A 13,491-nucleotide genomic window follows, 5' to 3' on the forward strand; every position below is an offset into this window, starting at 1 on the left:
TAAGTTGTGCTTATCAATGAGCCATGTCAAAGGCTCATTTTAAGCTGGTCCTGATCTTAACTGGCGAAACGTCCCAAAACTTCTCATGATTTCACAATGAAACATTCAAATGAAACCATTTGTTTGGGGCTTTTTTTCCCTGCAAATCTCATTAAACGTTGGAATTGCTTTTTGAACAGCCGGTTCAGCGCAGTCTAATTAATAGAAACATATTTCCGAGAGGAAAATTACATTTTAAAAATACTATTACTGAAGCTGCCAGACGTTATTATTATGAGAATTAACTTGAAATTTGTTTGCAGACGATGAACTGCTTTACCGAACGAGAGACGGAGACGTTGTTCGGCTCAACGTCTCCTCGATGGAGAGGAGCATCGTGGTTTCGTACCAGTTATTTGTGAGTGCCGTGTTTCCCAACGCAACAACAGGCCACGGTTTGTTCACCTACCTCCTGATCTCTTCCAGGAAAGAGCCAAAGCGGCCAGGTACCAAGTGTCTCCAGACATGCAGCACGTCCTCTTCGCCTTTGACTTGAAAATGGTAACCAACTCCAAGGTCGCTGGAGTTTTCTTCCACTCTGACTCATTTGTCTCCACAGATTTATCGACACTCGTTCGAGGCTAAATACATCATCTACAGCCTGGTGACGCAGTAAGATGTTTCCCCTGACAAATTATTATTCAGTCAAGCCCTGCCTTCACTTCCTCATCCTCACTGTACATTCCATTTCATCCTAGTTTTCGGCACCGCGTCCTCAAATAAAACCAGTTAATAATAAATAATTCAGTCGTGGATTAGCACATACAGAGTCATTCCGGGCTGAGATGTTGCTTATTTTTGATGCTCTTGGCTGCAGGGAAACGTGGCCCCTGAGTCCGCCTGAGGTGCACGAAGCGGTCCTGCAGTTCGCTGGCTGGGGGCCGAAGGGCCAGCAGCTGGTAAGATATCTCCAGATCTAAACTTGTCCTCCTGCTCCACTGTGAACGATCATTTCATGTCGCAGCTCACACAACTACTTCATGTTTAAAACTCTGTCCACCTCGCCTGCATTCTCTTCTTCGCTTTTCTCCCATCTTCTCCTTCACTCTGATCGCACCGGCTTATTTTCATGTACAATTCAAATGCCGCAAACTGCCTCAGTTCCTGGCTCCTTCACAGGACCCAAGTTGCCCGACTGTCCTACTTTAACTTCCCAGAGTTTCAAAACTTCCCAACACAAACAAACAAGCGCGAGCGCGGCAGATGGCCTCTTCGTGGCACAACCCGGGATTGGACCGTGACACCAGTGACAGTGTGTGTTTCCGCTTATACGTGCGATTGTGTCTCTTCGACGACTTTGGGGGATTCACTTTGTCCAAGACTTGAGTCCATCTGGCCAAATTAAACCGGACTCTTTAATTGGGTTTCAATTTAGAGGCGTTTGGCATTTTTTTGACCGATTCATCCTCCTTCATACGGAGGCCGCACACGATAACAAACGCTTTTGTCGTTTAATGTCGCTTTGGAACCTTACAGAGACCGAGTGGCGACGCCAAGAATATTTTTAGCGACATGTGGTTGAACAAACCTAAAAGTTGGTCCAAATCGTACTTTTAATAAACCAGATAATCGTGAGCCAAAATGGCCGAATAGTAGAGTAAAACGGTGCATTAAATTGCAGAAATTATTTTATTTCATGTATTATTTATAGCATAGATGGACGGATGAAATATCTGTGCCCACTATTATCCTGTCATACATAAATAAATGTCCTTTTTTTGCATTTAATGAGTAAAACAAAAAAGTAAAAAATTAAAAGTAGTGTGTTAATTTAATGTTTTTACACTCAAATAAAATATACTTCATGATATTGTTCTTGGTAGCAGTAAATATATGAATTGATGCTATTTTAGAAGCACTGACTTAAGGAGAAATTAAAAATAGATTTTTAAGTAATAATTTTACAACTGAAAACTGAATATTTTATTGTGACAAAAGTGAAATTATTTACATTTAGTTATTGTAAATAGCTTATTTGTGTCCCATTTTTCGTCCCAGGCAAAAACTGAAGCGTATAAGTACAATATAAGTTTAAAAACTGGCAGTTTATTTAATCAAATTATACATTTAGTGAATTATTTTAGATAAAACGTAATTAAAATGAAATTATTTTTGCATCAACTAGCTAGCTTTTTTAGCAGTTTATGTGCACGGAACCCAAGTGCGAGTGGTAACCAGCAGCAAGGTGAATGATATTTAATAATTTAAAGTCAAATAAAATCTAACAAAACAAGGTGGCGGTTGAAATCCCGCACTTCGGAGAAAGGGAGGAAATAAGAGCTAACAAAAATCAGCTTGTGTTGGTGGGAAATGGCGAACAAGGGCGGAGGAAACAAGAAGCAGGTGGCAGAACTGAACTGGCTCATGGATAATTGAACCATTATAGCTCAAGGATCAAGGAGGTAAAAAACATCCCGAGCATTAACACGGAAAAGTCAAGTTGACCCAGACGTGCAGGTGAGACTGAGGGTGGGTGTCATTGTAAATAATGGTTAGATGAGGCTTTTAAGTTTGAGGACAGGAGTGATGTGTCGCTGGGAAGATGTGGGCGGACCAGCTTGGACCAGTTTAAAGGACAGATTTTCCTGTTAGAACAAGTAAATCTGGTGTCAAGCAAAGCACTGAATCTCACTCTTGTTGGACAGAGGGAGTGAAATTAAAAGAGAAATTTGACAAGGGCTTGGATTCTGACTCACGTCAGATCATTCAGCTTTGGGGGGAAGCCAAGTAAACACGGCTCACATTCAGTGTTGCCATAGTTACTTTGAAAAAGTAATCCGACTACTGACTGCGCTCTCAAAAAGTAACTCAGTTACTTTACAGATTACTTGAATTTAAAAGTAACTAAGTTGGATTACAAGTTACTTGTCAAGTTACATTTGACAGTCCACGACAGCTCTCATTGCATGAACACTATCTTTTGTGTCAATTTGGAGGTTGGAGTTCTTGGGGGTCCAGTGTTTTTCCATGTTTGGGGTCATTTTTTTAGCACAATCTCAGTTATATGAATGTACAGTCAATGTTTTACTATGACACTCTCATCCATTGGAGCAAAAATCACACACAACAGCAACAAGTATGAAAACAAATTGATATATATATAATACAATAATGAATTGGAATGCCCCATTATTTTTTATTATTTTACTTTTTTGCTTTTTTTTAACTACAAGGCAAAAGATTAGTAAGTCTCAGTGTGTCACGTCTCCTGTTGGCCACCTGGAGGCAGCAGCACTTAAGTGGCTGCTGTTACTCGCCTCTACGCTCCGTCACGCCTCGGATCATTTTATTTCTGACTTTTAAGAGCAAATGCAACATCAGTACATCACATCAGTACCGTCTCTTCCTGCACCAAAGAGAAAGTAATCTATAAAAGACAAAAAGTCTATCATAAGTGTTGTTCAACTTGACCTATCAATAGAATTAAAAAAAACAAAAACTGGTACTGTTTTTTTTATTCCGCACTTTCAACAAATCTGCGAGGCTACTTTATTTGTCTCTCTTTAACTGGTGAATCTGCGCATTGGTGGACTCTGCAGGGTTAATACTGTCATCTATAGCAGACACTCATTCAAAGTAGTGGCTGTATTTTCAGCTAGAAAGGTGCGCCTCTCTCCTCACGCCTGTTATTTACTGCCATGTAGCCGGCAGCTTGACACGTGAGCTGCCCGTGTGTTGAAAATGTGACTGGCGTGTCCCGCACATGACGTCATGCCCAAAGACGCAGTTGTAGAAAGCAAATGGTAATATTTCACATCCCGACAATGGTGACAATAGTAACGCACGGTGACTTAGATAAGTAACTTTAATTGGATTACTTTGTTTGAAATAGTCATGCATTACTACTATGCATTACACCGCTCTGGACTAAACTAACGTGCAGCATCATATCACCTTCCCCCTCACAAGTGTTGGCTCAGACCGTCGACTTTGCCCTGAAACATAGTTGAAATGCAGGGCTTGGCGTTGGGCGCTGAGCCAAGATTGAGTCGTATTTCCTTCAAACATAGCGTTTTTGAGCGTGAACTCTTTGAAAGCTGCCTGTGGTTTCGCTTCATCCCCTGGTAGTTTTGCAACCCTCGCCAACAGCTGGTTTGGTTTGCTTTTACACTGCTCTGCATTGATCTGTTTCCCCTCTGATGTTGATCCCACAATGTAAAACTTTGATTTGCTCAACGGCAACCGTAGATGAGAAGCCGAGCTTCTTGGGTTGCTTTTTGAAGTTTCCCTCTCAACCAAAGAGGTTTTTAGTCGAGCCCCTTCAATCTTCTGTGTTTCATCCGAGAAACTCTTCAAGTGCCTGCATCTGTCTGTCGAGGGCTCATCAGCATCAGGATCTTCATTGTACTGAGACACTGCTTCTATCTTTGATGCCGTGTTGCTCCATGATTCTGAGGCTGGACGTGCGTCTGCTGGCCATCACCAGCCATCAGCGTAATCTTCACTGCCGTCCTCCACCATCGCCGACAAACGGACTTTCTTTCAGGGCCACAAAAGCTCCTGGAATTCAAATGAATAAATCGCCACAAAGCACAGCAAAACCCGACAAAGAAGGAGGAATGGCTGCCGTTACATTCATTGTCTCGCTTCTTACAACGTGAATAGAGGATCTCAGTCCCTGAAACTAAGACAGGAACACTAAGCTAGAGAGAATGTTTAGAATGGAAATAATGCATAACGTATAGTTTCACTCATGTTTTGCATTTTCTGTTGGAATTTTGCTGCTTTATTTGAGCAGAAGAGCAGAGGAGCGTTACAGAGCCCCCTGGAGGATATGGGGGGAATTAATCGACACTCAGAAAAAAACACTCATTTAAAAAAAAGCTTTTTTTTTTGTTTATTTATTGTACGTGATGATGTTATCTAATAAAAAACGTGATAAAGTAAGACTTCACAACAACAAAAGTGGATGACAGAGAAGTGCTGATTCAGCTTATTGTAAATATTAACAAGATTGATTTTTTTTTGCCAAAAGTTAGTGTCTGTGACGTTTTAAACCAGGGGTTCTTCACCTTTCTGATATCGGGGCCCAACTTTTCCAGATACGTCCCAATGCGTCCGTGGCCCATTCTCGGAATAGAACTCATTCATGACTGTGAATACCGATTTCAGATTTCAGAATTACTGATGTCGTTCGTGTTCAATAACAACAAACCAAAACCTTGTGAAATAACATGAAACCATGTGATGAGCACAAAGATATTTGTCATGGAAAAGTCCAAAAGCAGGTGCAAGTCATCTTTATTAAATTTACTAAAGAAAAAAAGAAGAAAAAAATGCTCTTGATGCAAAATGTTGAGAAAACTGTAAACACTGTACATTATGAATAAAATTCGGAATAAAATAGATATAATAAAACAACGTCTAAATATCATAACATATTTTCTTTGTCATATACGAACTCTACAGAAGATAAGTAAAGTTTAAATGAAAGTTTCGGCATAAAATGTTCTGATTCATTTGAAAAACTACTCCAACAGAAAGGTCACTTTCTTTATCATTTTGTCTTTTCAAGAACTTATCCATAGTTGGTAACTATAACAGATTTGCAGCTGTCAAGTCAATTCAGTGACACACTACTGCCACCATAGGTGGTGAGTGTATTAAAAGTCAGCGTCTCGCGGCCCTCTAAGGGGCGCTCGCGGCCCAACCATGGGCCTCGGCCTTATGGTGAAGAACCGCTGTTCTGAACAGCTTTCCACTTGGTACATTTTCACAGCTCCAGTACTGTTTGTACAAAGGGCAACAAAAAACATGTTTGGATTTGGAGAGATGCAAACTCCCTTCTGCCTGAGGAAAGTTTGCCAACTCTTGATGAGCAGCAGAGAGGTTTCACACTCCCTCTGAGGCGGATGCAGTAATGATGCAAAGCTCAAATCGGCGTCGAGTCATAACAAAGTGCTGGAGGTGTTCGCATCCACAGAGTCATTAAGTAGAAATCTAGGCTTCTACCTCATTTCCATTTAGTCTGCCTGCGATGAAGTTTGCGTTGGGGCTACAAACGTGCCTGTTTTTTTCCTTGCAGCTCTTCATATTTGAAAACAACATCTACTACAGGGCGACGGTGGAGAGCCGATCGATCCGCCTGGTCTCCACGGGCAAAGAGGGGGTGGTTTTCAACGGCCTCGCTGACTGGCTCTACGAAGGTATGGGAGATTAAAAAAATAAAAAAAACTCAACCGAGAGTGCTTTTAAAATAGAGATTTTTTTAAAAGGAACTATTGAACCTAAGGTCTTTGTGAAGGATTCTTTTTTTGGTGAGAGACCGAAGCATGTGCTACAAAGGAAAGGACAGACGTAGGTGAGCTGAGGAAGTGCAGGACTTCACTGCTTCTAATCCAGTTGGCTGTCGCTGACCTTGAAGGGTTGAAGCCTCCATTATGGATAGTCTAGGTAGATAAAGTGACTGAGAAGGCGAAGCACAGTACAGTGCAGCTAAAACTACTGACCAGTGTTCAGACAGGGGTGTAAATATTTCTCTTTCTTAACTCATCCAGCCTCGACAATCGCTCCGCAGTTTGAAAAAGTCTGACATCTTCACCCAGCGCCGGTGTGATGAGTGTTTGTGTTTCTGTTTGATGGCGCTCAGCTGGATGCCTGTGGCTGCTCCTCCCACTCCAAACATCCCAGAGCTTGTCTCTGACTCATTCATTCGTGTCTGCTGAGCGGGGCTGATGTTGGGAAACTGTGTCGCATAGAATGAGCTGGGATCCTGACAACAACTATACAATGATAATCCGATCCAGAATTCCCTTTCTCCACAAATCCCTGAAAAATATAGTTACATTTATTCGTACTTCACTGTTTATTAATGAGATACCGATGCATATTCATAGCAGCCATTAGTCACTCAGACGCTGATGTAACTGATGCTCCCGCTGTGTATTATTTAGGAGCATAAATAATGGTCGATTGAAAGCGTCGTGAATACTAAACACACTCATCAGCAGTGTTTTAGTGACCTGCTTGCACTTTTATGGACCAATTATGGAATTTGTCCATCATTTTTGTTTCATATTTCACCGGAGAATCTGAGTTATTTTCTAAAATAGCTCTCACGCTGTGTAGAACACCGTCCCTTCCCACTGAAGAACACATCTTGAGCCATCACTGTATCAAGCATTTTGCAGCCACCAGCCTTCTTTCTGTCTTCTCCATGGGATTTGATGCTTGGGTACGTGGGTTCCCCCTCAGGCACTCCGACTGCCTCCCCCAGTATAAATACATGCAGAGATTAATCACTGTCTTATAATGGTAAACAGCTCGACTGCCCCAATTAAAATCACATAGAAAATGATATCTTCTGTGGCATTTTTGCTTATTTTAACAACATTCTCTGAAAGAAAATATCTATTTTTCAACACTGTAGCAATAAATACTTTTCTTTTTCTATTATTTGTACTTACGGAAGTGATCTGTTTTTTTTTCTTATGTACATATATCTCTCATTACATCTGTGCTTTGCTTCAGAAGCCATAATATTAATTTTAAAAATGAATAACAACATATATAATTCATGAATATGACTTTCCTTTTTTTAAAAGCGCAACAAAACACTTTGTTGTGGAACAGCAACACAGAATGCAGAAACGTTGTTAGTTCTATTAAATTATTAGATAGAAGTTACGTTGGAAAAAAAAAAAGTCAACTTCACACAAATCTAAAAATGGGACTCTTCTGCCACCTTGCGGTCAAACCTCGCGAGATCCCGTTCGTCTGAGTCCTGTGTGTTGCCATGTCACAGAGGAGATCCTGCAGACGCAGCTAGCTCACTGGTGGTCTCCAGACGGCCTGCGCCTGGCGTACATGACCATCAACGACACCCTGGTGCCAAAGATGGAGGTGCCCTTCTTCACGGGGACAACCTACCCCAACAGCCTGGAATACCACTACCCCAAGGTCGGTGTTCACACCCAACTGTCACGTCTCCGTTCAACTCGTCGGAGCTTGAAAACAACACGTGTATCCGGTGTTCCACCTGTAATCCGAACCCCTGTATCTGGTGTCCAGGCGGGCGAGGAGAACCCGCTGGTCCACCTGTCGGTGGCTAGTCTCAACGGCCCTCTGCACACCGTGGTGATGAAGAAGCCCGATGACCCCCGAATTGGGTGAGTGACCGACTGTCAGGCGACGAAGCGCCAAACACTCAAACAAATTTCACGTCTGCAGAAGGGAATATTACATCACCATGGTGAAGTGGGCCACAAGCACCAAACTGGCCGTCAACTGGCTGAACAGAGCGCAGAACAACTCCATACTGACGCTGTGTGAGGCCACCACCGGCGTCTGCATTAAGGTGATGGACGTTCACGTCAGCTGTGACACCCCAACAAACAGAAGGCTATATATAAATAACGGGGTTTAAATGTGTTCTTTGCGCTCAGAAACACGAGGATGAGAGCGAGAGCTGGTTGCACAGACAGGTGAGTGTTTTTCATTGAAGAAAACATCCTGGAAAGACTGACGTCTCACCTTACACCAGAACGAAGCGCCGCTCTTTTCACACGACGGCCTCAAGTTCTTCTTCACCAGAGCGATTCCTCAAGGAGGCCGGGGGAAGTTCTTCCACATTTCCATGTCCACTTCCATGGTAGTCCAACCGCCCGTCTTCACTTGTTGGAGGCTTGTCGGATACTCAGCGTACTCTTGTGTGTTTCCCTGGCAGCTGAACACCAGTACGGACATCTTGAACTCGCTGACCTCTGGGGACTGGGACGTCACCAAGATCCTGGCCTACGATCAGAGAAGAAACCTCATGTCAGACACAGACACTGCATTTAAACAAAACAGGGACTTGCTTTTCAAAATAAAAGCATTAGCTTCAGTCACCTGCTGTAGCATGTCATAAGTCATCAACATGTGTTTAACTAAACTAAATAACAAAAACCTCAGTACCTTCAACTTTAAAAAAAAATTGGGAGTGTTGGATACTTTTTCACCATTTATTTCGCTGAGACTCAGCCGATCCTTTTATGTCTTTCTGGACTTAAACGTCTTCAAAGGTGCATTCAGCCGAGCACATAATTCAATTGGACTCCTTCTGTTCCCCAGATATTTCTTGAGCACCGAGGACGACCCCAAACGTCGCCACTTGTACAGGTACAAACGCTTCTTTGACACTCCCTGTCCTTCCTTCTGAGCGCTGGATTCTCAAAGATACTATTCCACCGTTCAGCGCCGACACAATTCCGCCCTTCAATCGCTGCTGCCTCTCCTGCGAGTTCAAGTGCGGCTACGTGGACGTTTCTTTCAGCCACGACATGCGCTTCTTCTTGCTCCACTGCAAAGGTAAGTGTCCTCCACCTGAAGTGACTTCTCTTACTGAAGAAGAAGCTGGTGTCACGCCGGCGCAGCCCGGAGAACTAAAGCACTGAGTGGAAGTGAATGAAGATCCAAGTGAAGTAGATCTCTTTGTCAGCCTCGGATCTTTTCACGAGGACACAGTCGCAGGTCCTTTTGTTTGCGCTAAACAAGCGCACTTCTGTGTCGGAGGAAACAAACACTGTATGGATAAAATGAAAACATGTGTCCCTCGGAGTGAGCGCTAAATGCTGTTGTTTCCATGGCAACTGGTTCCCTCTTAGCCATTTGTGCCCCAGCGCTACCTTCATTCATCATCGGCTGCACTTAAAGGAGAGTCATGGTGGCAGAGAGCAGCGCTGAATTCAAGTCTCCTGACAAACAAAAGAGCAATGTAAATTCACACTGATGCCTGCTTTCTAGTAGCTGCTTCTGTCAAGACAAGAGGGCAGAAAAAAGGGTTAGTGTGACTCTATGAAACAGGAGACAATGGCATCACGAGGAGAAATCACCTTTCAGGCGACTGAGGTGACAAAATGTGGATTTTCTCCAGTGCTCTGAAGGTTTCCTCACTCATTCCCTCGAGCCTCTTCCTCACAGCTCAGGTGTGTGAGTGTTACAGATGCTGCGTGACGCCACTGCCACCTCCTGTCCGATTTGGCGCATTGCACTCAGACTATAAATAACAGATTATAGAGATAAAATACGTGTTGGGCATCAATATTTGGGTACAGAAATCGACCTAGTCCATTGTGTATTGGCTGCATATCTGCCTGCTACTAATCATTACTCTTCCTCGTCCCACTCAACCACCACCACTAGTATTTATGTTTTATATATCTTTTATATATAATTTATTAAAATAAATTCTGTGATCAATGTTAATTTTTTTTTACATTAAAACGTTTTTCTCATTTTGTGTCTATATACTTGCATTTTTATTCATATTTAAAAATGTGAAATTTTCTTTTTACATTTTTATATATCACTGTCTTATACTACTACAGTCATTATAATATTTCTTTTTAAATGTTGGTCTCTTTCGATTCATGTTTTTTCTTCTACATATCATGGCAGGTCCGGACATACCAAGTGTGGCCGCCTATCGCACTGAGGACAAACAGAGTGAGTGACTCTGGGATTCCTAACTTCTTCATCTCAACCCGGGAGAGTGTTAATGGTTCCGCTCCCTCCAGAGCTGTTCGACATCGAGGTCAATGAGCGGGTCAACAACACATACAACAACATGCAGATGCCCAGAGTGGAGTACGAGACCATCACCATCGACGACTACAGTACGTGCACAGGTGGCTCGTGGTGTCCGGGGCAGAGCCGGTGACTGATCTCTGTGTCGCAGCTTTGACGTTGCAGATACTGAAGCCAGCTGGGTTCGTGGACACGGCTCATTACCCCCTGCTGCTGCTCGTGTGAGTAGCCGACGTGGTTTGGAAGAATCCCATCATGTATCAATAGACAGACTGGAGTCAGAGTCCCACGTGTGCTCCGCAGCGACGGCACGCCCGGCGGTCAGATGGTCACGGAGCAGTTCCAGGTGGACTGGACCACCGCTTTGGTCAGCAGCTTCAGCACCATCGTCATCCGCTTCGACGGCCACGGCAGCGGCTTCCAGGGCACCAACCTCCTGCACAAAGTCAAGCAGAGACTGGGGAAGCTGGAGGAGCGGGATCAGCTGGAGGCCCTCAGGTCCGAGCGCCGCCTCCTTCGCTCAGACGCTTGACTGAGCTGAACCCACTCTCTTTTTTTCTAGGTTCATATCCAAAGAGCCGTACGTCGATAAGACCCGAATAGGAGTACATGGGAGGGTAAGATGGTGGAGACCAGGAGACCAGGTGCTTCCACTGCGGCCTATGTCCATGTGTTTGCAGGCGTACGGAGGGTATTTGGCCACCATGCTGCTGAGCTCAGAAGAATTCACCCAACTGAAATGTGGAACGGCAGTTTCTCCCATTACAGACTTCGAGATTTACGGTAAAACACAACTCAAGACACAGAAAAAAAATGTGGAAAAGTTCAAATAAATTTCTTTTTTCATTTAAATTTGGCAAAAAATATCCCACCTCAGTGGGATTTGAACCTTTTTTTTAAGATCCTCCCCCACAGTGCTGCACTAATAAATGTCACTCATGCTAAATCACAACGCCTTCTGAAAACTGTAAATCTTTCTAACCATAACTTTCTCCGTCTGCAGCGTCAGCATTTTCGGAGCGATACCTGGGATCCAGAACAGATTCACGAGTCTACACGGTACCGTTCACATCTCCTGCTCACCATATAGAGCCTGATGATTTAGGTTGAGTGACAGAAAGGAGGTGATGAATGTGGCGTGTCTTCCACTCAGATGGCCAACCTCGCGCACAGAGCGGCTCAGCTGCTGGACAAACACTACCTGATCATTCACCCCACTGCCGACGGTAACAACACTGTGACTGGGATTCAAGCGAGCCGCTCTGATCTCTCTGCTCACCCCCAACAGAAAAGGTCCACTTCCAGCACACGGCAAAGTTCATCAACCATCTCATCAGTGAGAGGGCGAACTACACCTTACAGGTTTCTATGTATTCTATTGTATTTCTATGCATGGAATGATAGTGAAACATGTCCTACCCATGTTACACTGTCAAAGGCCGACATCTAGTGGCGAACTTGGAGATTGCCGTATAGAAGTAACGTTTCAGAATCTGAATTTGAATCTGCTTATCATCATATATATCATGTGTATGTGTATATATTTGGCATTTTACTGTTAAATATTAATATTTATCATAATATATGTGTATCAACTACACTAAAAATAAAATAAACTATCAACTAAACTACATATATATAAAGTATATACAGTATATATATATATATATATATATATATATATATATATATATATATATATATATATATAGTTGTCAATGATGAGAACTAAGAATGAGATTTGGATTGTTTATACGCAATATTTTTCTATAAAATGCATAAATAACAGCCTAATATTTTGTAGTTGTTTAGCTACACTTCATCTAAATGATAAGAAGTGGCTTGCTGTGCTATTGCTCAGTGGGAAATGAAATAATTCTGGCTGTTCCACAGATCTACCCAGACGAAGGACACTTCCTCCACAGCGAAGGAACACAGCAGCATCTCAGCCAGTCGCTGGTCAACTTCTTTGAGGAGTGTTTCCGGGTACCAGAGAAAGTGAAGGACGACCAGCAAGACGACGACGAGGACGACAGCTAAGACCCCCGCTCACCGACTCACCGTGGACCAGCACCAACAGCACAATATGCAACAGATATCTCCCAACACAATGGGCCCACCTCCTGATGTCCGATCTGGTTCAAGCTGGACTCTGAAGTGCAGATCCTGCATGCGCTTCGACGCCGCGGCCTCGATCTCGCCTGCTCCTGAGAAAGAGAGACATGAAAATTTCAGTTTACCTGCACACAGCCAACCTCTCACGCCGCCTCGTGGACACACTGGAAAACCCTCTTGGACTGGACAGATGTGATCTTTGAGACATCACAGGCAGTTTAACTATCGAGTTTCTGTAAACACAGTAAACATTAAGAGGTCATATATCAGCACAAACATTTTTGTTTTAACTGTTATTCCACAGGTGATGGACCAGTCCCGGAATAAGGCATGAAATAATCAACAAAACATAGCATAGGAATGGTATTCATCTCTTTTATCCCCCGCATACTTAGGTTCTTTCAGTCACTGTGCCTTAGTGTGGGTGGAAGTTCTCGCCGTGACCCCACATGACACTGAAACGCGTGAATGTGAGCAGGCCTTTGTCCGAGTCGTACGCTGTCGGTAACACAAGTCAAGATAAAAAGGTTTTTAACTATTCCGTCCTGTGAAGTCCTTCTGTCCTCATACAGGGAGAGATCTTCAAGATCACTTGGCATTTATGTTCAGACCGGTGCATTAACTCCTCGATTATTCATGGTTTTGTGACAGACTTTAACTTGTGTGTTTTTGTCAGTGGTTTCCAGTCAGCTGATGTACAAAGTGTATAAATATCATATTGTTTGAGTCTTTATGTACTATGTGCACCTTGTATATAAAGCATTTTCAAATGTAGAGTTGTCCAGTTCCTCATTTAACCGGTCAATGAAATGAAGTACAGAAATCAAAAGT

General features: G+C 43.1%; 1 protein-coding gene across 6 annotated transcripts in view; it reads left to right on the forward strand.

Moving 5' to 3' along the window:
- The window catches only part of LOC128769584 (dipeptidyl aminopeptidase-like protein 6), a 65,641-nt gene extending 52,252 nt beyond the window's left edge, over positions 1-13,389 (forward strand). For 3 of the 6 annotated variants that reach the window (XM_053883417.1, XM_053883412.1, XM_053883416.1), the window contains exons 4-24: positions 303-397; positions 466-540; positions 599-651; positions 857-938; positions 6,065-6,185; positions 7,784-7,938; positions 8,050-8,147; positions 8,209-8,335; positions 8,424-8,462; positions 8,522-8,796; positions 9,091-9,138; positions 9,215-9,327; positions 10,417-10,464; positions 10,536-10,634; positions 10,697-10,766; positions 10,849-11,043; positions 11,108-11,328; positions 11,549-11,604; positions 11,699-11,771; positions 11,834-11,907; positions 12,439-13,389. In XM_053883417.1, coding sequence (XP_053739392.1) covers positions 303-397; positions 466-540; positions 599-651; positions 857-938; positions 6,065-6,185; positions 7,784-7,938; positions 8,050-8,147; positions 8,209-8,335; positions 8,424-8,462; positions 8,522-8,796; positions 9,091-9,138; positions 9,215-9,327; positions 10,417-10,464; positions 10,536-10,634; positions 10,697-10,766; positions 10,849-11,043; positions 11,108-11,328; positions 11,549-11,604; positions 11,699-11,771; positions 11,834-11,907; positions 12,439-12,585 — 2,264 coding nt within the window. In that variant the 3' untranslated portion in view covers positions 12,586-13,389. The remainder of the gene's footprint in view (positions 1-302; positions 398-465; positions 541-598; positions 652-856; positions 939-6,064; positions 6,186-7,783; positions 7,939-8,049; positions 8,148-8,208; positions 8,336-8,423; positions 8,463-8,521; positions 8,797-9,090; positions 9,139-9,214; positions 9,328-10,416; positions 10,465-10,535; positions 10,635-10,696; positions 10,767-10,848; positions 11,044-11,107; positions 11,329-11,548; positions 11,605-11,698; positions 11,772-11,833; positions 11,908-12,438) is intronic. The other 3 variants (XM_053883418.1, XM_053883413.1, XM_053883415.1) reach the window with 3 other exon arrangements.
- Positions 13,390-13,491: the final 102 nt, after the last annotated feature.

The sequence above is a fragment of the Synchiropus splendidus genome, chromosome 13 (genome assembly GCF_027744825.2).
Source record: "Synchiropus splendidus isolate RoL2022-P1 chromosome 13, RoL_Sspl_1.0, whole genome shotgun sequence".
Lineage (NCBI taxonomy): Eukaryota > Metazoa > Chordata > Actinopteri > Syngnathiformes > Callionymidae > Synchiropus > Synchiropus splendidus.